This window comes from Microcebus murinus, chromosome 1 (assembly GCF_040939455.1).
Source record: "Microcebus murinus isolate Inina chromosome 1, M.murinus_Inina_mat1.0, whole genome shotgun sequence".
In the NCBI taxonomy this organism is placed as follows: Eukaryota; Metazoa; Chordata; class Mammalia; order Primates; family Cheirogaleidae; genus Microcebus; species Microcebus murinus.
In genome coordinates this window covers 9,568,387-9,596,012 of record NC_134104.1, presented here as the reverse complement: position 1 = coordinate 9,596,012, position 27,626 = coordinate 9,568,387, and the positions used below count along the sequence as shown (strand labels likewise).

Below are 27,626 nucleotides of genomic sequence, written 5' to 3'. Positions count from 1 at the left end.
GGGCAACGCTCCCTTAGATACGGGGCTGCCTGTTTCTCTTGTGTCCATTGCAACATAGTGAAAGACTAGGTGTGACTCTGAAAATAGGTGTGACCTTGGGTCCATTTAACCAGCTCCCTCCCTACGCCAACCCATCTCCTGTCTGCTGTGCTTTCAGTGAATTGAGGCTACATACCCACTTTCAGCATCTATTCACGATTTCTAAGAAGGTTTGAAGGAAGAGCTCAGAGTTTCTCCGTATGTATTTCCAGAGCACAGCTGGGGTCAGAAAACAAACATACCGGAGAGGGCCGGGAAAGGACAGCCTGCCCGGGAACGGACTTTGTCACAGGTCTGGTGGATGCGACGGCCACTCCTAGCCACCTTCCCCAGTGCTTCCCTCCACTCCACAGGCTGCAAAGCGGCAACTCCGTCGTCCTAGGCTCCCTCCAGCCAGAGGCTTGTGACACGGTTCTGGCCTGAGTGGCGGGTAAGTGGAAGTTTGCAGAGAAGGGCTTCCCTGCCGGAACAAAAATACCAGGCCCTGCACGAAGAAGGGATGAGGCCTCCAGTGTCCTTCCTGCTGGGACAGATCAGAGGTGCATGTCCCACCTGAGCTTAGTACAGTGGGACCAAAACATAGGCATGCCCCGAGTCCCGGAGTACCAGCCCTGGGCCGCTCCCTCCTGAAACCCTGTCCTGCTGCCAGACCAATATGGGTCTGCTTAAGCCACCACCGTCAGCTTTTCCTTTATGGGTAGCCACGCACAATTCTCATGGATAAACCAGACCAAGAGCTTAACTATCTTTCTTCATTGCATTAAAAATGCACAATTCCAGCCGTCTTTCAGATTGAGTGTTTATTGCTCTTTCTCTGGCATCATTGATTGTGAGCAGGGGGAAGAGAGAGAGAAAAAGGGGAAGGAGGTGGAGAGAGTCCGCAAGCTAGAGAGTATAAGAATACGTCTCTCCAACAAAGAGTGAAGCTGTACCAATCAGAGGAGTGTCTGAGCTTACTCTCCCAGCACGTTGAAGGTGACATGTGGTTTTATTTTATTTATTTATTTATTTATTTATTTTTCGTTATCATTGCTGGTAGCAGTATATTTTATTTATTTATTTATTTATTTTTGAGACAGAGTCTCACTCTGTTTCCCGGGCTAGAGTGCCATGGCATCAGCCTAGCTCACAGCAACCTCAAACTCCTGGGCCCAAGCGATCCTCCTGCCTCAGCCTCCCAAGTGGCTGGGACTACAGGCATGCACCGCCATGCCTGGGTAATTTTTTTCTATGTATTTGTAGTTGGCCAATTAATTTATTTCTATTTTTAGTAGAGACGGGGTCTCACTCTTGCTCAGGCTGGTTTCCAACTCCTGACCTCAAGTGATCCGCCCGACTTGGCCTCCCAGAGTGCTAGGATTACAGGCGGGAGCCACCACGCCCGGCCTGATTTGCGTTCAGGAACCACCCTGGGTTCTCTTAAAGCACTCCTTGATCATGTTCATGGTCTGCAAAGAACTTAAAGAAAATGTCCCCTTTCTACCACTCACGGGCATCGTGTTTATTGTATTGGGGGTAGGGGGCAGCCAAGAAAGACACATGATCTTGGGTTGGCTTGAGGCTTGTTTCTCTCAGCAAAAAGCCTGATGAAGGGGACTGGTGGCACACGAGGAGGAGGGACAGGACAGGTTAAGGAACAAGAGTTGTAGGAAAAGTGTTTTGCAGGTTTTAATGTCTTTCCAGGCACCAGCGCAGCTTCTGAAGATTTCTCTAAAGAATGAGATTTGGGGATAAAAGTTAAGAAAATGTGGGAAGAAGCCTTGCATACTGTAAGAAATGGCAAGGTAACTATTTCCTACCAGGAAATAAAGTATTGCAAAGAAGTTGCTTCGTGTTATTAAGCTAAGAAGATGGGCGATGTGTTTCATGGTGTTTCTCTGATGCATTCACAGATTTCCAGCAGGAACTTGGCAATTCGGAGGCGAGCTCATCTAGAACATTACTAGCCCCTTTTGCAGAACTAAGACGAGACAGAAAGACATTTATTGACTCATCTAGGTCACTAGGAAGCTACCTGAGAAACTGAAAATTTGCTTGAGTTTCCTGTGTGGGCCTCCCCGCCTGTCCCCAACTAGACAGGCGACAAAAGCCACCTCCATTTTTGGGCTTTGACAAAATGCGTGATCACAAATCTAGGAAGTGAGGGAATCGGCAGTGTCCCGGCACCCCAGAAAACCCAGACAAAATGGCTTTTTCTTCAAGAAGAACCTTTGAGAAAATAAAGCTACAGCAGTAGTTCTCAGCGAGGAGGGACATCTCTGCTGTCCCCGTGTGTCCAGACCTGACACTCCGCGTGTGTGGCAGCCCCAGTTCGCCAATAAGTTCCACCTGTTAAGCTCCTCACTCTTTTTCTGCCACTCTTTTTCTGTTTGCAGGTGCTCACGAGGAAAGGAGGGCTGTCCTGTCTCTGAAAAGCCATCAGGTGGGCAGATTCACTCCCTGCCTCGCATGTCCCTTATGGGGCCCCGTAGCTCGGCCTTTGCACAGGCTGCCCCTTGGGCCCAGAACACCTTTCCCTCTTCTCTTTGTTCCCCTCCCCCAGGCCTCCTCCCTGGCTCCCATGTCACCCTCCCTGCTGAGCCTCCTGTGATGTCCTCCAAAGCATCCCAACCTCTCCCCTCCTAGAGCAGACAGAGGTTGACCAACTGCCGTGGTAGGGAACTGAATTATCAGTGGCCACGGTTAATATTTCCTGTTTGCTCCTTAAGGCTGGGCCAAGCACCTTGCACAGATCATTCCATCCAGTGCACACGGCTACCTGAACCATAGCGACTACTGCTGTCCTTACTTTGCAGGTGAGGAAACCGACGGTCAAGAGAGAAGCTCTCCATGCCATTTGGCTAGATAAAGCCAGAAAGCAGAAGAAGAAATAGAAGGCCACCACGGTGTCATCTGAGCATGCTCCACACTCAGACCTCCTGCCACTGCCTTTCCTAGCACCGAGGGCTCTTCTACACCCCCGGGCTCGCACCCTTGGGCCCCTGGGCTCTCTCTTACAGGCTGCGCGAGTGCAGCAGCCTTGCAGCCTCCTCGGTCCCAGTGCCCCGCCAGCCTCGCCTTCTCAGTAAAGGGCCACATCTTTTCTGAGCACATCTTTCTGACCCATTTCAAGAGAACGGAGGAACCTCCCTGCTATTCTCATTTGCTTCCAAAGGCTCTGAAAGGCTTCTTGGGTTGTCTGCTGTTTCTGAAGGTGTTTCTGCTACGGGTTGCTCCTTGTCCCCGTGCTTGGTGGGTGACCAGCCAGGGGGCCTCCTGCGGGCCTCCCCAACCTCCACTGGCAAAGCCAGTAAATTGACCCCCTGGGTAAATCTAGTCTGAAATACGGGGACAATCCTGCCCCTGGAGGCAGAGCCAAGGACGTGGTTTCTTTGGGGAACTGCTTTTGGCTCTTTTAAAACTTAAACATTTCAAAATGACTTTGTCATTTTTCAAAATCCTCTTAGCACGCAAGGAGACTAAATGGCAAAGGCATGATTATAGATTTAAATAGTTTTTAACACCTTTTTTTTTTTCATAGTTTCAAAATGCGTGGACAGTTTCAGATGTGAAACTCAGTCTCACAAAGGAGGAACTATGGTCTGATTCTTCAACTTCCAGGAGAGATGCCTTGTCCCACAGTTTTCTTGGTGGGCCCGGGTAAGTCAGATTTGCTAAGGCACACTGTAAGGGGCTGAAATGTGTCCCTCACCCCCACCCAGACTCATATGTGACTGTGTCTGGACATAGGTTTTTTAATGAGGCGATTACAATAAAATGAGGTCATCAGGGTAGACCCTAATGCCATCTGACTGGTGTCCTTATAAGAAGAGGGGGTTAGGACACAGGCGCAAAGGGCAGGCCATCGGGGGACACAGGGGGAAGGTGGCTGTCCACATGCCAAGGAGAAAGGCCTCCCCAGAAACCCGTCGAGCTGGCACCTTGATCTCAGACATCCAGCCTCCAGAACGGTGAGAAAATACATTTCTGTTTGAGCCACCCCGTCTGTGGTACTTTGTTATGGCAGCACTAGAAAAATAATACAGCTTTCACACCTTGACTCATGCCACAGAGAGTTGAATCTATGATTCAACTTTCTGTGATCTTAAGTCTCCCGTCAAGCCAGAAGTGTCTTAATAAATATTTTTCTGAAAAGACTGGCGAGCCGGCGCTTACAGAAAAGCCCATTTCAGACGTGCGGCCTCGTGTTCCCCGGTTCCCTTTGAAAGACTCCATCTGCCGGGGCCATCTCGAACCTCAGAGAAGACAAGCAAGGAGTCAGCCCTGCTGAGATTTTTACCTGTGGTTCTAGGAACGCAGAGGCATGTGAGTGCTCAGGCTTTGCATAGACCACTAAGCCACTTCTAAGAACGAGGCTACCTGAGGCATTTTGCAAAAAGACGTTCGTGCGGAGGTTTTTCCTCCCCACGCTTGCCTCAGTTCTTGTTGCCAACGCCTTGCACCTTCTGAAGGGGACCACGGTTTGGGTTTGGCAAGAATTTTATGTTGCAAACCACGTGCGATCATTCCAGGGAATTTCAATCGTTATCTTTCCTTTTTTCTCCCTGAGCAAATGAAACACGAACCTGGTGTGGTATGGTAGAAAAAGGGCTGCGTTCTCTGTGGTAGACCACATTCATTTCGAGTACCAGCCTCTCAGACTCCGGCTTGCCACTCACCAGGAAGGGAACAATGGTTTTCTTGGTTCCACTCCCCTCTTCTCCTCCAACTTGCACACGAGTATCTGGCTAACGCCGAGTTACTACGGGCTTCCTTCTGTGAGCATTGCGTGCACCGATAAAGCCCCATCCCAGGAAGAAAACAAGATGGTGTCTTCCCCTCCAGCCCACAGTTCCAGTTGGGGAGGGAACACATGCTATAAGTTATAGGTCGTGAGAGTGACCACAGTGACCACTGCAGTGGCCTGGCTGTGGGGACAATTTGCTGGTGAGGATGGTGATTCTTCTAGCATCGGGCTCTAAGGCAATGTCCAAACGGTACCAAGAGAAAGGAAATGTTGCCACCTCCCTGGCTTGGGCGAAGGGCGTGGACAGCTAATCTGGACAATTGAAACCTGTATGTGGACGGATCATTTAGATGACATCTACCAGGAAATTGCCAAATGTCACGTGGCCCTCTGAAATTAAATATCAATATTATTACTGTCCAGTTTGAGGTCCCAGAAGGCTCTGAGTGCCTTTGACTGAGGGGAAGGGGTGGAAAAACCTTTTCAGATGAGCTCTTCTGAGTCTCGCTGCAAACTAGGGCCCTCTCTGCAGCCCCGGCCGCCCCCGTGAAAGCCAACTGATGCTTCTTCCTAACAGGGGGCAGGTCGGCTGCAGCCAGGGGGCTCTGCTGGGGGCTGGGCTCCTTCTACTTCCTGATGTCTGCACATGTCACCCTGTCCCCTCACTGTCTTTGCTGTTGGCCAGTAAGGACAGCTCCAAAGGCCAGCACTGCACGCTGAAACCCAAGCTACTGCCAGTGGGATGTTTAAAAATTTCCTGAATCTGCCTTCCTGAGTTGATAAAATAGGAAATAATCAACATTCGGAGCGGGTATTTGAAAGCAGAGTAAAGGCAGGAAGATATTTTTTTTTTCTGTTATTCTACAGATACTGCTTCCTCTGCTTGTTAGCAGCCGGGAGGAAAGGCAGGCGGGGAGTGTCTGCAGCCACTCGCCAGCGGCCAGTGTCTCTGCTGCACCAGCCCAAGGACGCTGCGAGCTGAGTGACTCACTCGTGTCCGCGTGATTCAACTTCACTGAAATTCCCTCGGCTGCCAGGAAAGAAGCACTTGAAAACGCTTTAATTTAAAGCTGGGCATGGGTGTTAATGACTCGCTTTCTTCCTCTTCTCCCTAAATCCTCCCTTGAGACCCCGAACGCGCGCACACACACACCTTTGTCAAATTTTTAAATTTTGGGGACCCGGAAACACAGAAGCTCTGTGCATTCACAATAGCATTTGTTGCGACAAAGTGGCTGGCAAGCCCTCTGCATTCCCCTGCTCACTTGGCTGTAGGAATAAATAATGAGTCACAGATACTATTTGGGTGCTGGAGAGCGTTTGTAGCCAGAAAATTAATTATTCCCCCATCGCATCGCCCTGCATCCCGGCTCTGCCAAGCCGGCAAGCCACACTTTGCGGGCATTGGTCAAAGTGCGTACCCTGACACACTGCGATGCCTTTGTGACATTTTTATGTTATTATTTTTGTTTGTTTAGGCACAGCCCTCTTTTACCACTAAAGATACACAAAACACACATGCACACACACATGCACACACACATACTCACACGCTCACGGCTCAACCACAGCTGTGCACATTTCAAGACGCTGGTTGCAAAAATGCAGACAGGTTTTCCACCTTAGCCGTTCCCATCCTAAGCGTGCAATCTAATGACTTAAGCCGTGGGAATGCTCGACTTAGGAAACTTCATCACTCTTTTCAAGAAGGCCCTCTGTGTGCTGCAACTTGCTTGCTTTTCTCTCTTGAAAGATGCCAGTCGCCTCTCTGCTTTGAGGCTACAAGGAGAAACACAGCACGGCCCCGTCCTGATGATTTTAAAGTAACCAAGTCTGCCCAGCCCCTGGACGCTCTGCCTTTCGGAGACCGCTGAGCTGGGTGGCCACTTTGGCCCTGAGGTCCCCGGCCGGTGGAAGGCGTAGCCGTGAGCCCCCGCCTCCTGCCCCACGCTGGCTGGCACCAGCCCTCCTGGCTCCCTGCATGTGTCTGCGGAGCCCCCGGGCAGGCTGCATTCTGGGCCACACAGCGTGCTTAGTTAAGGACAACTCAGACACAGTCGCTCTGGGCTGCGAAATAAAACCCAGGGAGCTTCGTGCAAGCTTCACGATCCCTAGGTCTTTAAACGAGACCGGCACAACTTACTAAGACTTGACAAGGTTCTCACGCACCGACCGAACACACCAACAGCTTAACTGAGTATTTATGAAAACATTTCTGAAGAGCTGCCATCTGATGAATAAGTAATCCAATCGCCTTGTAATCATACGCCTCAGTGTGAATTCCTCCCCCAGAGCAGACGGGGGCCGGCAGGCACCGGGGCACCTCTGCACCCGGGGGGGACCAGGCTGCCATTTCATTGCATGCAAAGCTGAGCAAAAGGAGACATTAAAAGACCAGCGCGTACTCACCTCTCATGAAGCACTGTGGGTACGAAGGAAATGACTCAAATATGCTGTCTGAAGCCATCGCTTCCTCCCGAAAAGGCACCCTCTTCTGAAGGCGGGGGACTCAATGATTTCTTTTACCTTAGGAGCGAAAACCAAGAAAGGTCACTGTTTTTTGCTTCACCCCCACAGCCCTGCATCTCTCTCTTTTTCCCCCTGGACAGCTCTGGGACTACCCAAGCCCTAGGAAAAAAAATGTACCTTAGTGAAAACAAATATTCAAATTGTTAAAGATTAAGGAAAAAAAAAAAAAAAAAAAAGCAGCGGCGCCTTGGCTGTGGGTTGCTGATGCTTACCACTCTGCGAAACCCTGTGGTTTGCATTCAGTGTGATTCGTCCTGCCTGCTGACCACTATGCCAGGCTCAGACTTCTGACACTGCCAGGCTACCCAACTTGTGGTTCTGTGGTTGTTTATGAGGCCCAAAGAAGTTTTCACACAACCCAAATTACAAATTTAACTGTTCCCCTTTCCACAGCCCATCTCCATTGGCTCTTGCAGGTCACGTGACGTCAGTGATGTCAAATTTTTTTTTTCTTTCTGAGCAATGCCCTTCCTTCCCTCCACCTGCCCTCCCCCAGGCCCTGCAAGAAAATAGCCCAGGAGAGTTTGCAAGAGAAGGGAATGTAGAAAAAAGTGACTCAGTCTCTTATTATATCTCAATGGTCTTTGCTGATTTAGTACAACTCGGCTCCTGTTGTTGTTACTTGTGGTTTTTGGAACTACTGATTATTTTGATAAAGATTTCATTGCTGCTTATTCAATAGTAATTCAACGCTGGCATCAAACCGCTGCTCGGGCAGGATGTGGATCCCATCATTTAAAAAGCCAGGCATCAGCTCTGGGAGAGCTCAGTCCTTGGTAAAGACTGTAATGGCATAAGTGAAACTGTAAAAGGGAAAATAAATAAAAGGAAATGTTTTGGTGAGAGTCTGACCCTAAAAGGGGCTGACAACTTACTGGTGTTTTAAAGCCTGGAAAAAGGAAAGCATTTTAATTTTGAAATAAAAAGACCATTTTAATAAAACCCAAATTATGTGGTTTTATTCCCCCTGAATGGACATCTTTAGTATGTATCTCTTTCGGTAAATAGATAAAATCATAGTACTCTCCTAACACACACACTCTCTCTCTCTCTCTCTCTCTCCAATTAGGAAGCTAATGGAAGACAAAGACTGTATCTGTATACTGGGACAAAGCAGTGATTACTTTGCAACTATTTATTTTTGTTTTCACCTATGGAGGTTTGGGGCATTTCTTTTCTCTAGTTCAGGGGTGCCCAGCCTACAGCGAGTTGTATACTTATTTCATTATATATTCCAATGTAATAATAATAGAAAAATAAAGTGCACAATAAATGTTATGTGTTTGAATCAACTCGAAACCATCCCCTCACACTCCCATCCATGGAAAAATTATCTTCTGAAAAAACCAGTCCCTGGGGCCAAAAAGGTTGGGGACCACTGCTCTAGTTTAATTCAAATCAATAGGCTAATCGAAACCTGTAGGTAAAACTACACTTTGAGCACCTTAAGAAGAATTCCCAAAAGATAGGGAGACCAGAGGAGATACTTCTCTGAGGGCAAAACCCTTCTCCCAGGCTGACTAAGGAACATAACACAGCGCATCCTCTATCTTAGAAAGACAATCCTGTTTGGAGGGGCTAAACACAGGATAATTTTGCATGTGGGCAAACCATTCTTTTTTCTGCCCGTTGGTTTTGCCTGCTGACAAAATGTCATTCTTTTTGTAGTTCCGAAATTCAGACTTTCCCTTCCTTATTAATTAACTTATTTGCTTTGCTCCATTCTGCTTACGTCCTTCACGGCACGGTGTACACGTGAAGTTTCCATGCACACACTCAAGAGAACCTGTGTGATGATGAGCTCTAAACGTCAACCCTGGATTCTAAGCTGCAAAGATGAGCACTTTGGAAAGTCTGAACTCTTAGAACATTCCCTCGGTTTTATTTTTTCCCTGCTTAATTTTGCACACACAAAGATCCACGACAATATTACCTCCAGTGGCACGGGTCTTTCAAAACGAATAGACATGATTTTTACTGACTCTTGTTTTGACTGAAGCAGGAATTGAAACTCAAGAGACTGCTTTCTCTTAGACCTGTGAGAAGTTAGCTTGCATATATATGTTGACGCTTAGCTAAAGTTTAAAAGAATAATGGCTGCATTTCTTTTATGAAGCTTATTAATATCTAAGTGCAATGCCTGCTTCCTATTGCTTCTCAATGCAAATCCCTTGTTAATGTAATAACATTATGTTCCCGTGCTATTACACTCCCTAATAAAGTCAAGCCTGAGTTAAACCCCAAATCAGGTTCTTTTTTTTCTCTTCTACACTTACTAGTCCTTGGAAACGTTCTAAGAGCTGAGGGCTGTTACATGCAGCTGCCACTGCACCGTCGACTCAGACTTAATAATGACTTAGCAATTCAAGTGGCGAAGTGGATTAATCCTCTGGATATTTCATTTTAGAAACTCCCCGAATGCTTTTACCTTTAGGTGTCCAGAGGCTTGGGGGGAGGGTTTGGATGTGTCAGCTAACTGCCTGGATTCTCGGCTTCTCTTTGGGATCCTAGCTATAGCTATCTGTGCATTTCTCCCAGTGGTGTCTTCATAGGACAGACGAGGATTTAAAGACTGCTGCTCTAAGGTTGGGGCTTGCCAAGACCTCACCATGTGCTGTCATTTTCAGAGCTGGGGTTTCAACGAGGCGCCAGGGGGCAGAGTACAAAGGCCTGTGAGCCGGCTCTGAGCTGCCTTCCCCGGTGGGGGCAACTGCCACGGCAGCCGCAGCGTGACTTCACAGCCTGGTGAGGCAACAGTTGGGGCTTTTCTGGGCACCCTCCAGGTCGTGACAATAAGCAGAGTCTCAGCCAGCTGCTGGTGAACTCGGCTTTACCACTTCCCCAGGAGCCCAGGACAAAAAGGCACGCCTGTCACCAATGAGCCGCCTAGAGAGATAGTTAATCCCATCTGAACTAGAACTGGTTAGGAGTCTTTAAGTTTGTGCACTGACCCACACCATCTGTCCTAGTTCCTGCAAGTGACTCAGACCCGGGGCTGCTGGTTTGGGAATTGTACCCCAGCGGACTGTACCTTTGCCAAGTAGTTGAATGACAGTTTTCATCTTTATTCAGACCTGCCGCAGCTTCCAAATGCCATTATTGGGGGTGGGGTGGAAGGAGAATATGCTCAGGTGTCTTTTTTTAATGGCCCTTTAAAAATACCAGCAAAGGTGGAAAGACATATAATTGCATAACTATAATTAAGGTATAAACTTCTGTGTGCAGTGCAATCCAGTGAAAACACTCTCTGGTAGGTGCTTTCATTACATGATCACTGCATGTAATCATGTGTGTCTCTGAACCCCACGTGTCCATTATACAGTAGATTCTCCGGCCAGAAAATGGAAGCAAAGATGGACCACTTAAATTAGATGTAGTCTAAATTCACAGGAGGACAATGCTGCCCAATTATCTCTGTATAGCACAGATTTGCATTGTTTTCTAAACCTTTATTTTCTAACAGAGGTGCTATTCGGAAACTTCCATGCTATGCTGACAATGAACTCAGGGATGATTTTCAAGCTGGGACACAGACATCAAAGCTCCCTGGAATGAATATAACCTGCTCTCGGCAAACCAATGGTTCCAAATGACTGGAGAGCCCTGGAGGCCCAGCTGTTAAAGGTCTCTCCTGAATACTCCGAGGACTGTTCCCAGTCAGCAGAATATCCCCTTTTTTTTGCACAAGTTTCCTGCTTCTTTAGATAAAACTGCGATTTAAACTGAAGTGTCCACAGACTTTTTTTCATAGGCAAACAAGAGTTTCAGTATTTATTTCTTAACTTTCCATAGATGAAGATGCATCGTTCTGTGGGGGAAACGGGATTTCAAAAGGGAAAGAGAAAGGAAAAAAAAGCAATCACCTGACTGCTAACTAATGATATAAAGAGCTGCTAATGATAATTGTTTCAAATGGAAGAGTTTGAACTGCTTCGCCCTCTGCACGTGGATTGTGGACTGGGCAGCATTGACATCACCAAGGAACTTGTTAGGATCCAGCATCTTGGGATCCACTCCAGGCCTACTACTGGATTAGAATCCATCCTTTTATAAGATCCCCAGGTGATTCCTACACACATTACAGTTTGAGGATAATTGCTCTGTGGGAAGCCTTGCATATGTTGGAATGCAGTGAAGAAAGAATAATATGGTAGTTGTTTACATTCTTCGAGATGTCTTTTCCCCTTGAGTTTTCTGAAACTTGTCTATTTTGTTGCCTTGGCATCCTTTCGTTAAGTCCTGGATGTTTCTAGACAGCAGAAACCCACAAGAGGCATGGCTCATGTCCTCCAAGGTGGCGTTTTCTTGGATTGTCACTCGGACCTCTCATCTCAAGTGCCGTGTTCGGGCCAAGTTTGCAGCTTGAGGTCTGACACACAAGGCAGGAGGCTCCCCATGCCCTCCATCTGTCTCGCTGGTGGCCACGTGTGCGCAAACAGAAGGCTCTTTTTTCCTCCAGGGGCATCGGACTCTCAGTTTTCACCTAGTTTGCTGTTTGGAAACACATTAATCCTGTGAGTTCTTCCAGACACACACCACGTGTCCACATGGCAGGCAGCACCGCAGGTGGCCTCACAGTCCAGCCACGGGCTGTCCTCCCCCCAGAGGGGGACCTGCCCCCACTCTCTAACCACTGCCTTGGGATGCCATGCCCTTCGCTTTGCTCCAAAATAAGGGGCCCGCCCTTAGATTGCACCCCTTGTAACAGCCACACCTTCCAGGGGCCAGAGATTCCATTTAGACAGGCGCCCGGGAGTGTGGCCACTCCTCTCTGATGCATCTGGATCCTTTCAGGCCTGCCTTGGGCCAGAAAGCTTGTTTGGAATAGTTTCTCCTTACAGAGTTTTGGCCTTTCTGCTTCTGGTGGCATTTGAAACCAGGAGGGTAAAACTGGAAAACTTAAACAAACCCTCTTTGAATGTTAGAAATGTTCAGCATTCGAGGTTTGGTCAAATAATGGAAAACATTCTGAGTTGGTACTGAACTTTCCAGCCAGTTCCCCAAGCCCTGAGGCTAATTATAGCATGAGATCCAGGCAGGGAAAGCAAAGGGAAATGAGGAAACTAAAATTACTTAGCGTTAGAAAAGCCAGAACTCATATTGGTTAGATAGTGTAAGACTCAATACGTCAATTTATTTGGCAAATAGTGGTTGGTGTCTCAAGTCTGATCAAAGCACCTGGGACTTTGGACTCTTATTGTAATTGCTACTTCTTTTCCCTTTGGTAGGCAAATTAACAAACTTTCATATGGCTATTTAGAAACCAAAGCATAATACTACCTTTTTCACCGGGGTGCTCTGAGGATCAGTAACTGTTTGGACTATGCAAAGTGGTTTTGAATGGAATAAGAAAAGACTTGTGGTCGCCATTTCAATATGGAAACATCCAATATGTGAATTTTAATATTTGCACTTGCCAGGAATCATAAAAGCATGGCTTCACGACCCTAAATTAGAGGTCCGGGTAGAATCGAGCTGCAAATATCCTCTGCCATTGATGCTAGAGAAATCTTCGGTGTTCATCATTTAATTTTTGAGTGAAACATTCTTTTGAAATAATATTATTCAGCTGTACAGATGCAGGCTAAAATTCTTTTAGAACCTCCAAATGTCAAAATTTAAAAAAACATAAAGTCAACTGAGAAACAAAATATTGCACTTAAAATTGTGTGGTGTGCATTTTGATTTCCTCCTCTTTAAATTCCCTTCCTTTCCTGTTGCCAGTTCAGAAACTAGGGTGGAGACCAGGAAGAACCACCTTTTCTATATTCTGGCTCTGATTTCATCTCCTTCTCAAGTTGTTAGTTTATTCAAAGCAGATAGAAGAAACTGAGGTATCATCTTGTACCATAACAACTTCACCACAACTACCAGGACACCATCTCTCAAGCATCTGGGGCCAGTTGTGAATGATCTGTCCTGTAACATCATCACTGGAGCTCAGAATCTTTGTTAATTTATATATATGTGTGTGTACATATATATATTTAATTTGATTTATTTTAGTGAGAACATTTAACATGAGATCTACTTTCTTAACAAACTTTTAAAGTGTAAATACAGTATTGTTAACTATAGACGCTATGTTGGACAGCAGATCTCTAGAACTTATTGATCTTGCATAATTAAAACTTTATACCTGTCAATTAGCAATTTCTCATTTCTCCCTCCCCTCCAGCTCCTGGTACCCACCATTCTACTCTCTGGGTTTATGACTTTGACTATTTTAGATACCTCCTATGAGTAATATCACACAGCATTGATCCTTCTGTTACTGGCTTAGTTCACTTAACATAATGTCCTTCAGGTTCACTCATGTTATTGCAAATTGCAGGACCTCCTTCTTTTTTAAGGCTGAATGATATTCTACTATGTGTGCAAATACATTCATAGCACATTTTTTTTATCTACTCATTCTCTGATGAACATTTATGTTTTTTCCACATCTTGGCTACTGTGAATGATGCTGTCGTGAAAATAGGACTACAAATATCTCTTTGAGAGCCTGATTTCAATTCTTTAGGATAAATACCCAGAAGTGAGATTGTTGAATTATAGGTGGTTCTATTTTTAATTTTTTGAGAAACCTCCACATCATTTTCCTTAGTGGTTGCACTATTTTCCATTCCACCAATAAATGTATATATATTGTGTGTGGGTGTATATATATATGTACACATATATAATTAATACATTCATTGAAGATATTGTTTTCCACCCAAGACTTATATCTGAGACAATATTCCATCCAGGATAAGAGCATTTGGAGGACTGGCAAGCACTATCAGAACTAGAAGATTATTGGGACTAGAATGGAAGAGGGTTCATCTGGTTGCCATCGTCAGAGGATGATGACCTTTGCCTGCAGGTCACATCAGAGTTTTAATGGTCTTCAATCATTATGGAGGCATTATTATGGAGGTATTACTCTCCATTTGTTTCCCTATGTTTTTTCAGACTTTACCATTGCTTATGTTATACTTTTCAAATTTTATGTTGAGAATGGAGACTCGAAGACATTATTTTCTGCCCACACGAGCCTCGTGATGTGAGCTGGGCCTTCAGACTTTACTCAGACTTGGAGGTGATGCTCAACAGACATCAGGAGTTTGCAGAAATCAAACGAGTGAATCTTGAAAATCATCTGGGACTCTTAAGAAAATTATGAGCTACTTGAGATTTTTATTTCTTATGTCTACATTAATATCATCAATGAAAAGAAGTTCAGGAAATATGCACTTTCTAATTTTGCAGGAGATCTTTACCTCTTCCTGTGGTGCTTTTGTCTTTAAACAAAGAATCCCATCATGGTCCCTTCCACTGGCCTCACTTGCCAATTTCTGCTCATTTATTTTATTTTATTTATTTATTTATATTTATTTATTTATTTGAGACAGAGTCTCTCTTTGTTGCCCAGGCTAGAGTGAGTGCTGTGGCATCAGCCTAGTTCACAGCAACCTCAAACTCCTGGGCTCAAGCAATCCTACTGCCTCAGCCTCCCGAGTAGCTGGGACTACAGGCATGCGCCACCATGCCCGGCTAATTTTTTTCTATATATATTAGTTGGCCAATTAGTTTCTTTCTATTTATAGTAGAGATACGGTCTCGCTCTCACTCAGGCTGGTTTCGAACTCCTGACCTCAAGCAATCTGCCCGCCTCGGCCTCCCAGAGTGCTAGGGTTACAGGCGTGAGCCACCGCGCCGGGCTGTCTGCTCATTTTTAAATCACAACATTTCCATTATTGATGGGCCTTTTTTCTTTTTATTCCCCTACCTTGGCTGCGGTCATAGCCATGTATGTATGCGTGTATATATGTATGCATGCATGTATGTATGCTTGTATGTATGTATGCATGTATTTTTGTATGCATGCATGCATGCATGTATTTAGCTTTATCTTCACTCCAAAACCCAGTTCTACGAGCCCTTCCTCCATCTCTCCATCCATGTGAATTTACATCTGGGTCCCCCACACTCTGCTTGGGCTCAGGATTGTTATCCTTCTATACATCCATAAGCAGCATGCCCCCAAGGATGCTCTACATTGTAGCAATGTTGCTTTCCTATAATTCTTTTCTTATAATAACATACATTCATTTGTCTTAATCTTAGGTAGAATTGGGCCAAGTAAAGGAGGACCTGAAAGGCCAGGCTGGGGGATTTACTTTTATTCTGCATATACTGGGGGGCCATTAAAAAGCTTTGGACCAGAAAGCTGATGAGACAAAATTGGAGTTTTTGGAAAATTGATCTGGTAGTGTCATCTGTGATTACTTGGTGATTCTGTTGACTCCAGAGAGCAGTGGTCTTGGCTATTTTTGATGACCTGTCACTGTGTTTAGTATGTAGCAACTTTTTGATAAATGAATTAATGGATGAATGGCTGGATGAGACTTTACTAGGCGAGAGGCTGGGGAGTCAGAGGTTGAAGTACTTCAGCTATAGAGTAACATATGGACTAAAGATACAGGTAGTGGTAATGGAAAGAAAGGGGCCTATGATAGGCTGAAGGCTTTAACGAACTCAGTTTTTTTTGTTTTTTTTTTTACTTCTTTATAGTCACGCCTTTTATCTTTTAACTGTGGTTCCCTCCCACTCTGGCCCTGAGCTTGGCCTTATGTCTTGCTTTGGCCAAGTCACAAACTTGATGCCAGCAGAGGCTTAGAATGGAAAAGTGCTTGCACGTTAGATATGCCTGGGCTGGTGTATGGCAGGCGAGACACATGGAAAAGAGACACTTGTCCCATCTGAGGCCATCTTAGAGCAGATTATAGTCAGCTGACCATCAGACACTTAAGTGAGCTCCAGCCCAACCTAGGAGAACCAGCCAGCAGAACCCAACCAAGAGGCATGGACAATAATATTTGGCTGTTGTTCTAAGCCACAGTACTCTGGGGTGGCTTGTACCATGGCATTACTGTGGCGATACCTTTTATGAGGGAAGAGGTAGAGATGCAGAGAGATAGTAAGACAGAGTTGGTTACTTCTCAGAGGGAAAGAGAGTGGAAAGCTGAAGACGGGGAAGGCATGTAGGAAGGAAAGGAGGGGAGAGGAGTGAGAGGAAGGCTGGCAAGAGAAGTAGGATAAAGAAAATGGGAACATAGCACACGCTGAGAGAGGAAGAAGTTTCAAGGGATGGGAGGGTGCTGAAAAGAAAGACTATGGACAGATCAACAGATTTGATAAGACAGAGCCCCTTGAGATCTGCCCCTTCAGATTGCCTTATTAGACTAAGCAGAAGAGGGACATCCAAATTTGTGTGCAGACCAGCAGCTCCTCTTCTGCCTGAATAGGAAGTTAGTATGAAGTTAACTTAGATGTTTGTTCAAATATGCATAAGTTGGTTATATAGCTTTTCTGTTTCAATTCAATTCAAAAAACGTGTACAGAGCATCTACTTGGAAGAGCAGACGGTATTGCATGTAAAGAAAGAAAGATTTTGAACACTTTTTGTTGCTGCTTTACATAAAACAGCTGGATTTTGAGGATATGTTTGAGATGGGCTGATACGGGGCAAAGAGAGGTGACCCTTCAAAGAGACGGATGGTCACCCTGCACGGCAGCTGCAGGTGTGGGTCTTAGCAGGATGTTGCAGTGGTCACCTGTGCTATTAAGATATGATGGATGTGAGATAGCAGAGGGAGGTGTGAGACAAGAGTCCGGGAACCTCCAACGAGGTGGCCAGAGCTACTTGGACACCTGATCCTCAGTGAGGATGTAACAAGGTCCAGAGCGGGCATTGAAGAGCAGGGCCTTTGGGGACACTGAGTGAGGCGTGGCTGCTCCAGCCCTCTCTTGCCGCCTCAGTGGCCGGTGCGTAGAGGGGAGTCTGTCTTTTGCTTCTAATCCAGCGAGAGGGGCTTGAGTTGGACTCCGCAGAGAGCATGTGTCACTCAGTCTGGGGCCTGACTCATCTCCGGGGAGAGTGGAAGCAGCCAGGACAGATGGGGACGGCATCAGGAACTTCTCATGTGCCCCTTTAAGGATCCTCCTTATAGAAGTCCTACGTGGAGTGTTGGCTTGGCATCATTTTGAAAGAGAGTCTGCCCAAGAAGGGGAACTCCCCAGGCAAGGAGGTTTTAGCCCAAAGAAGTTATGATGTATGGATAACGTTGGGAGTGGGAGCTGAAAATGGGGTAGGGACTGATAGTCTGGAAAGAGGCACAGCTCCTGTAGGGGGGTTTCAGCAGGAGCCTAATGAGAGAGCCAATCAATGCAGAACCCGTGAGTGTGCACCAGAGAGGAGCCATACCTGTTAACCAGCTACAAGGCCCAGACAGAGCCAAGCTGTCTTACAACAGCAGCACACAGGCAGCCTCTTCGTCCTCCTCCCTCCCTCCCCTCATCCTCTCCAGCTTGGCACTGTGAGGGACCTTGGTAGGCACGGAGTAAGGGTGGACAGAGCAATGCTGGGCTGGAGGAAGGAAGGAGCTTGACCACACTCCATTCTCCCAACCAAGCAGCCAGCCCCACAGACTCCAGATATGGATGGACTTTGAGTCAAGTTAGCAGTTTTAGCTATTTGAGACTCTGTGATTTACAGGGACCACAGGACTTTTTTTATCTCTAAGTGAAGGGCAGAGAAAGGACATCACTCACACTGCAAGTTTTTAAAAGGACAACGGAAGACAAAAACCAAGTGGCTTTGCAAAAGGTAGAAACAACCCAAAGTGTCCATAGACTTGGGCAGATGAATGGATAAACAAAGTGTAGTATATGTATACAGTGAAATAGTATTCTTCCCTAAGAAGAAATGAAATTTGGATATATGCTACAAACATAGATGGACCTTGAAAACATTATGCTTAGTGAAATAAGCCAGACACAGAAGGACGAATAGTACATGATTTTATTACATGAGGTAGCTAGAATAGACACACTCATCGAGACAGAGTAGAACAGAGGTTATCAGGGGCTGGGAGTGGGGAATGGCAAGCCAGTGTTTAATGAGTATAGAGTTTCAGGCTGGGAAGATGAAAAATTCTGGAGATGGACAGTGCTGATGGTTGCATAACAATGTGAATGTAATTAATAGTGCTGAATTGCATGCTTATGAATAGTTAAAATGATAAATATTATCTATATTTTACCACAATAAAAAAAATGAAGTGGCTTTTATGATTAGACCCAATGAATTATTTGTGTCCAGAATAACTTTTTGTATTTGTGGTGAGACTCTTTTTATGTGACGGTCCACACAGCTCCTGAGTGAGTAGCGGTGAATTTATTTATTATTGTTTATCTTCTTCTCCTTAGCAATGCTGGCTTGGCCAGTTTGAAATGCGTACAGTCAAGATCTGGCTTTTGCTTTTAGGTAATTAGGGTTAGTGTAGTCCACCTTTTGCCTCGAGACCCTTGAGAAGGTTTGTTTAATTCAGTGTGTGGCACAGTTAATGTAGTACTTATTAGTTAGCAGGCATTCACTAAATCTTCACTATTCTTATGATAAATTGGAAGTGATCAGAAGACTTCCCAGAAAAATCATTCTTAAGGAAGTTTCTGATGTTAGCTGCACCTTACATGGCAAGCTACATATATTGCCTATGTATAGAAGAATCTAGAATTATATCTTAATTAGTTGAGAAAAATAAAACAAGATCATTTTTTACAGAACATTAATTACGATCATTAGAGTTGACTTCACGAACTATACAGACCCACATGGTCAGGTACACACACACACACACACACACACACACACACACACACACACACACACACAGGAATCCAGGATATTGGTTTCACTCTTTGCCCTGCCCTAACTTGGCAAAAAGGTGCCAACAAGCCCCAACATATTATCTTTGGGTGTTCCTCATTCCCGTAGTTAGCCGACCACACAAATGGCAGATCCAGAGGAGATAATTGATTTAATGATAAGTCAAATGATTAATCCTTTTTCTGTAGCATCTTAATATGTGGAGATTATCTTGTTTGATGCCTGAGTTATGAATATGTTGCCGCCTGTGTTTAATCCCACACGACACCTATCTTTTCCCTGAATCTACTCAAGTGTGCAATGACAGCCCTGTAGGCTCTATCTCCCAGGTCAATCAGATGAAACCAGGGAATCCTGCTGATGGAGTCGTTTCATCCTTCTCGGAATGGCGTACCTCCCAGTGCACCCTTTCCGGAGATGCCAAGGGAAATTCAAAATAAGAGATGGAGTCATCGCTCTGCACGTCCCTGTGCTGTGCTGTATCCAAGACAGAGCAGTTCCCGGACTACCTAGGACCTGCTCTTTAAGGTCGTGAGAAGTAGGCTCAATCGTGAGTTCTCTTAGGGTCAGACCTCTTCACCCATGAAACCACACACTTTTTAACACCAAGATTTCCATCTTTTTTCATATCATTCATCCAATCTATGGAGCTTTGGCTTATTTTCTCTTTTCGGGCAGACTGAAAACATTTACAACAATCAGTGATTCCACTGTACTTCAATGCCTCACCTTAATGGAGTAACATATTTTTGGCCCATCACTTACTCTGAATTGAAAGTTAGAAATTGGGATTTCAAGTTTGTCTTTCTGAGGCAATGAGGGTAGAGTTGCCAGATTTAATAAAACCAACCAACCAACCAAACAAACAAAAACACCCAAAACGCGTGTATCATTAACTTTGAATTTTAGAGAAACAGTAACTTTTAAGCATGTCCCAAATATTGCATGGGACATCCATACATAGCATAAAGGATTGTTCATTGTTTATCTGAAATTCGAATTGAACTGAGTAAATTTAATTTACTTAATTTATTTTATCTATTTGACCGTCAAGATGTAAGATATGCATTATGAACACATATCACCTAAGAAACAGAACATTTGGGGAGTTTATTTAAGCATGTAGAAGATAACTGAGTATGCCATTGGATTTCAATCACTGCAGGCTGGTGTGGATTTTTTTTTTTTTTTTTTGGCTTTTTTTCTTGCAACCCTTTCAAGGCCCTGGAGGAGTGTTAAATACCAGGCTCCCCTTGCTAGTGGTTTGTCCAACAGTAAGAAACAATGGCAAAAGGGATCATTTACCTTGTTTTTTCCATGTTGGACTCACCTGCTTTCGGGTCCAGGAGGACTCGCTGTGGTCTTATTCTTCCCTGCCCCTTTTCCAAAGGAGAGCCCAGGTGTGCTAATTGCTGGGTGGCAGCTACACTAAATGCAAGTGACAGCTGGGTGCTGGGCACGCTCTGCAAGAGAAGGTTTGGGTTTCCATTGTGGTGCGCGTCATAATCCTGCACCCTTCCATCTGCACTAGCTGTTGTTTTAGGTCTCGAGCAATTGGCTAGGGCTGAAAACATAAACACCTCCACGCGCTTGCCTTTATCATTTTCTTTTTATGTTGGTTTAGGAAATACACCTGAGAGACCAAACGCACACAATGAATCCAGCAATTACCAACCACCATGGGCAGGCAGCAAACGCCCAGACAACAAAACACCCAAGGATGAGCGGCTGTTGGCTTCTGACTTTCCTTCTGACTTTCCTGGGGGGCCCTAGATCTACGTCCAGGACTCCCTCCCACTTCTGCCCGGGACAGCTGATTTCTGCACTGCCAAAGATGCGGACTTTTCTTAGTAAGGGTCTCTCCTGATTTATTTTGAGTCAACAATTGGTACAGGTTGTGCATGGTGCTGGGAAAACTAATAAAAGGAAAGAGGAGGACATAACTAGTTTGTTTGTCATCTATGACATTGGTTCCCAATCTCTGGGCTGTGGACTGGTATGGGGCCATGGCCTGTTTAGAAACCAGGCCATACAGCAGGAGATGAGCACCAGGTGGGCGAGTGGAGCTTCATCGGTATTTACAGCCGATCTCCGTAGCTCACATCACTGCATAAATTCTGCCTCCTGTCAGATCAGCAACGGCATTAGATTCTCATACGAGCTCGAACCCTACTATAAACTGCACATGTAAGGGATCTATGTTGAAGCTCCTTCAGAGAAACTAATGGCTGATGATCTGAGGTGGAGCTGAGGTGGTGATGCCAGTGCTGGGAAGTGGCTGCTAATACAGATTATCAGTAGCAGAGAGGTTTTGACTGCACAATAAATGTAATGCAATTGAATCATCCCCAAACCATCCCACCCTCCAGCCCCCATCCCTGGTCCTTGGAAAAATTGTCTTCTATGAAACTGGCGCCTAGTGCCAAAAAGTTTGGGGACTGCTGATCTATGAAACATTTGATTGCAAAATTGTTGAAAACAAAATTGGATCTATTTTTTCCCTATATCTGGTCTTGGCAGAAAAATCCCAAAGGAACATTGGAAAGTGGAAATTGAGGGTGAGGGCTGAAAGAGACATTTAGAAAACACTGCCACCATTTCGTACCTTTGGGATTGAACTTTTCACTACTCATTCAACAAATAGTTATTGAGCACATTCTGTGTGTCAAGCACACTTTTAGTGAGCAAAATAGACAGAAATACCTGTCCTATTTAAGTTCTGAAAAACTAGAATAGAGGTTATGAATGTGAGCTTTGGAGCCACACTACCTGGGTTTGTAATCTTAGCTCAGCCACTTACTAGCTATGTGTCCTTAGACAATCAACCTAACTTACATATGCCTCATTTTTCTGACTTGTCAAATGGGAATAATATCATTATGCCCTTCACAGGGTTGTTGTGAAATGGCAATAACAATAATATTTTTACCTCATAGGGTTATTGTGAGAATTAAATTCGTTAGTGCCTGTGAAGCCCTTAGAAAAATTCTTGGCACATGCTAAGTACTAAGTGCATATTGGCTCTTATTTGGCGGTGATATTGTGTTGCTATTTAACATTAATGAATGTGCTCTCTGTGTGATGATTTGCATAAATGATGGGGAAAGAGAAAAAAAAATATCACCCCCAAACCTACTAGGGGAAGACAGAGCAGACATGATTTTATATCCGTACACCCTTCTGCAGATAAATCGCTTAAGAAATTTTGTCTTTATTTGTCATATTCTACTTTGGTTTTAGTTAGGCCATCATCTAACTAAAAATCAGAATTATCTTCTTGGGTGTGTTAAGTTGAATTAACTTTGGCCTAAAGCTACCTCCGTACATATTTTAAGTTTGGCCTGGAGTTTTCTCTATGCACAGTGAACTGTAACTAACTTGATGTGTCACAGACTGTAACCTACTCCTGTAACAAGTAACTGAGTCCCAGCCAATCTCAGGGGGCCAACTGTCCCACCTGTATTCAAATAGGCAAAGGCACAGCTGTAACCTGACTTGGTCACAACTGTTTCTGGACCTCACTTCCATTTTCTGGACCTCACTTTTCTTTTTCTCTGCCCATAAATGTTATGTGATGGTTCAGCAGCCCTAGAGTCACTCTGAATCTATTCTGGTTCTGGGACTGCCCGGTTTATGAATCATTCTTTACTCAATTAAAGTCTGTTGAATATATCTGAAATTTTTCTTTTAACAGGTGGCTGGACTGGGTTACTGTTCAAAGTATTCTGTATGTTCCCCTATGGCTTGCCATCACAAATCCTATACCTTTGATTGTCCTCTTGCCATTAGACTGGCAGTGCCTTGTCACAAGTGTTGTGCAATGAGCAAGCAACACGAGAAAGAAATCAACCTTTGTGGATGGGAACCACTGAGATTTGGGCGGTTTGTGGCCATATTCTAGCCCATCCTCACTGATACATTGGATCTGACCAATATCTAACTGACCGACCGATTGTCTCTAACTGATAGCTACCTGACCCATTGTTTTCCCTTTCTTTGATGCAAAGGATTGCCTTTTCGTTAGTTTGTTGATTATTATAGAAAGAGTAGATGTTTCATGTACTAAAAAGAAAGAGTTGCATCCAACATAATCCTTGTTTCCTTACTAAATTACTATGGATCCATCACCCATGCATTCATCTAAGTTCACCATGCTTTTACTTACTTATTTAACAGAACTTTCATTCGTACCTAGTCTATGTTGGGTGCCTAGCCGGATGCTGGGGGAAGCAGATGGGCAGTTCAGAAATCCGTAAAGCAGGATTCCTGTCCTCAGGGGACTTACCAAGAGTGGAAAAATCTGTTTTAGGACGTGGAGAGTTCCAGACACTTACTTTGCCTGGCAAAGTAACATTATGCTTTTTTTTTTACAACTCTGCCCCCAGTTAAAACATGTTATGAAATGGTATTGGCTCAGTGGTCACCCCAACGTGTAGGCTTTATAAGGCTTAAAATTTAAATCAGATCCTTCGTACCTTAGCTTTCCAGCCTAATATGGGCCTTCATTTAAATTCTGCTCTCATTGACCGTCCTCTCCATCTTCTTAATAATGTTAGTGAACACTTAGCAGCTGCTTATCACCTCGGGGCAGTTTCTCTTTTTTGGGGGGCAGATATCAGCACAACCAAATCTCTTCTGATGTTGATAGCCCTCAAGTTGGTTGGGGAGGAAGGTAATATTTTTGTGTGCGTGTGCAGTTTTTCTTCCAAAAAATATCCAGATGATTAATGCCGTAAATACATTTCTGATTTACGTTAGTGTCTGGCCAGAATTTTCTAGATAACGGCTTTAATCCTTCACTGTTTCTTTCCTTGTTATCCACTTGTACTTGGGATTTAGTATGCATGGAGTCCGGGTAAGGAAGTAAAATTGGCTTAAGCTTGAGCACATTATCACTTTTTCAAAGATGTTGGGTGCATCACTCGTCTTATTAATTGCCAAATGACTTCTCTTTTAATATGTTTTAAAATATTTTAATAGATTTAAACTCTAAAAGAAATAAACCCAACATTTCTTGCAGGCATGAACAAATGGACTTTTGCATTTTAACCAAAGTAAGGGACTAGACTTAAAAAAAGGTACATAACAATAATAATAGCAAGAAGTATTTCCTCCTCCTCCAGTGACCATATTTTCGATTAGAAAGATGTTTCTTTATATGAACAGAAAAGGAAAAGAATGATCCTATCTATTTTAATTGTCGAATTGATGATCTTTGGTAACTTGGAAAATATTTCCTTTTTATTATAAGAAGAAAATTAAAAATGAATAAGATAGAAAAACATTTCATGCTGACTTCTTTAACAAATGCATTAAGAGTTTTCAGAGTTTACTAGTTATACAGTAGCTACCATTGATGGACCCTCCTACAAAGTGCCTTACATGGATGATCTGATTTAATTTTTTCAATTCCATTTATGTATTTTTAAATTTTTTTTAGAGACAGGGTCTCACTCTGTTCCCTGGGCTGGAGTATAATGGTGCAATCATAGCTCACTGCAGCCTTGACCTCCTGGTTTCCAACAATCCTGTCACCTCAGCCTCCTGAGTAGCTATAACTACTCAGGATGTACCACTATACCCAGCTAATATTGTAAAGAGGGGGTCTTGCTATGTTGCCCAGGCTGGTCTCAAACTCCTGGCCTCAAGTGATCCTCCTGCCTTGGCCTCACAAAGTGCTGGGATTACTGGCGTGAGCTACTGTGCTCAGCCCTACAACCTTATTTTTATCCCTATTTTGCAGATGAGAAAACCGTGGTGTAAAGAAGCTATATAATTTCCATGGCCATATAGACAGAAGGTATAGGAACCATAGTTCTAAGCCTAGGCAGGTTGGCTCCAAACTCTGTACCCTTCATCTGGGCATAATAGTGCTCCAACTACTCTTTCTCTTTGTTTTTTATTCTTAATCCAAGAATCAATTAAGATAGGAAAGAGGAGATTTATTTCAACAGGAATTCAAATTCCACATGCTTTTTAGAGCAACATGGATCATTTGCTTCAGATTAATAGAAATATTTTCTCTAAGGTTCAAAGAGTTCATGGGAGGTAGTTCCCAAATTTTATTGTCTTTCTTGTCTCCACTATATACCTCCTTTATAAGGTATTCTATTATACTACAAAGGGGTCATACGTTCCCTCTGGAGATTTAAAAAGCATCTTTGAGGGATAATATAAATTGACCATGCCTAGGCCTGCATTTGGCCATGTCTTTATAAGAGGTAGGATATATTGAGGTCATTTCAGATCTTCTTCAATGAGGGAGATTGTGATTTAGGAGTTCACAAGATTGTCTGGGAAGTAATTCAAAATGATCATTAAATCTTTCTTTTCTTAAAATACTCTGGGGACTTTTTAACCACTCATGCAGTTAATACTGTGTACCACCCTAGACTATAGCTATGGTCTTATCTTCCCTGACAGACTGTAAAATTTGGAGTGCAAAGAAGATATCTCATTTATTGCTATGATGCTTTCAGAGGCTAGAAAGCTGGAGGAGCCCATCACATTTTTGTGGAGTGGTGTATCTGTTATCTACAATCACGCTGCATTACAAACACCCCCAAACCTGAATGCATTTAACAAGGAACAGTTTTCATTGCTCTCAGGTTCATGCTTCAGCTGAGCAATTCTTCTGGTCCCGGAAGAGCTCACTCGTGTCTGTGGTCAGCTGCAGGTTGGTAGAGAAGCTCTGCTGATCTTGGCGGGGCTCTCTCACGTGCTGGGGTCACCTAGTTTAGGAGAGCCTCGCCGGGATAGCTGGACTCTCCTCCATGTGGGCTCTCAAACCCCAGGATGCTAGCCCAGGCAGGGTCACACGGAGGTGACAGAGAGAGAGCAAGCAGAAATGTATATGGCCTCTCTACGTCCAAGTTTGGAATGGGCACATTGCCATGTCTACTGCATTCCACCGGCCAGAGCAAGTCACAGGCCAGCCCTGATTCAAGGGGTGGGAAATAGACTTTGTCACTCCACTGGAAGAAATTCAAAGTCACATTGCAAAAAGTATGTACACAAGGAGGGCTGAAGGGTTGGAACTAATTTTGGAATCAATCTGCCACAACTAGAATAAATAAAGATGACCAAAAACCACCGAGTGACCTTAGATTGTTCCTCGTTTCCTAACTGTGGGCACCAGAAGTGGTGTCATGAAGTGGAAAGAGGGACGGGGTGGAGCAGCATTTAGGGTCCCCACCCTTTCCATGGCGGCTGGACCGCGGCACATCCTTAATCACTGTTTCTCACCTCCCCAAGGTTGTCGTGGGAATCCACTGGGACAACGCACATTGAATTGCTCTGGATTTTATAAATCTCAACACATGTGTGAGCTGTCAGTGCTGTTATTTCATTTGAGGTTGGGGAGCCTGCTTACAATTCCACTAATTTGACAGATTCTGAATTGCATCAGCAGAGAACGTGTAAATCCCTATAAACAACATTTTTTTTTCACTCTACTCCAAGATCGGGTCTGAGAATTGCATCCTGGGCATCAGAGAAGTCTGTACACAGCAATACAAGCATCCCAGGAGCCTGCTTGCAATCCAGAGAGGTTTCGAGCTCGCTGCTGTAACAGTCACCTTCTGGAAGAGCAGATATTTGTTTCCTGCTCTGCGTGGCTTCCACACCAAAGAAGGGTGGCACACTGAAAATCTGACTTCCGCATTTGTTTCTGCCTGAAGGATTAACAGGCTCTTAAATAAAGTCCCAACTTCTCCTCTTCCAGATTTTGTGGCGTCACAGTGAGATGAGGTCTTTCCCCTCTACTGCTGCCTGGCCTGAGTCTACAGCCCCGGGGAAGTAGAAATGGGCTGTATATTGATAAGAGAGCACCTTGGAGTATTTGAATGGATGGATTTCCCCTGATCTGTGGTGCTCCTTGTAATTAAAAGGGAGATGTGTTTTGCATAAATGTCCTGTAAAAGCTCTCAGTCAAATGTGAATGCAAATACTTAACACATTTCAAGAAATGATATTAGGAGAAAAAGAGATCCAAACTGATTGAATGCGTGTGGACAGCCCATGTCGTTTGACCATGTGTACTCAGTCCTCATGGATGCATCTGAGACGGATCTGTGTGCATTTACTATGCCTAAGAACATGTGGGATCCAAAATTAAAAGATCTGGCCAGGATAAGAAAGATATCAGAGAGAATGCCAAAAGATGTAACACTGCATAAATCCTGAACTCGAAATCACCTTAAACATCATTACACGTCGTATATATACAAATGGGACGTGCAAACCAGCGACATAGATCTTTTCCTCATCTCCTTGGCATTGACACAACCCCCACGCTGTATGAAGCTCAACCTGCCATTCATTTAAGACCAGACCCGAGGCAGGGGCTGGGGCTGTGATTCTGCACATGGGACCGCTGATTCCTTTGAAATGGCGCTGCATCATCTGGGCTGCCTTAAGCCAGATGGAAAAAAATGGTTGGCTCTTGCTTTCCTCATTTGCAAGCCACTTACCTTTTCCTGGCTCCACATCCTGCCCCTGCTTTGGGAAAAGGGCTGAAGAATTGGAGGTGGCCCTGGAGGGGCAGGTACTTGCTCTTGCCTTACTTGAGTGCCATGGTGCTGCCAGAGTGGAATGGCTCAGGGCAGGCGGGGGGGG

At 44.6% G+C, this 27,626-nt stretch overlaps 1 protein-coding gene across 2 annotated transcripts in view; it reads right to left on the bottom strand.

Annotated features, from left to right (window-relative positions):
- RUNX1 (RUNX family transcription factor 1) overlaps nt 1-7,635 on the bottom strand; it is a 235,164-nt gene extending 227,529 nt beyond the window's left edge. For both annotated transcript variants that reach the window (XM_012782933.3, XM_012782935.3), the window contains exons 1-2: nt 7,507-7,635; nt 7,175-7,291 (exon numbers count right to left, since the gene is read on the bottom strand). In XM_012782933.3, the coding sequence (XP_012638387.1) occupies nt 7,175-7,232 (58 nt within the window). In that variant the 5' untranslated portion in view covers nt 7,233-7,291; nt 7,507-7,635. The remainder of the gene's footprint in view (nt 1-7,174; nt 7,292-7,506) is intronic.
- Between the last annotated feature and the right edge of the window lie 19,991 nt (nt 7,636-27,626).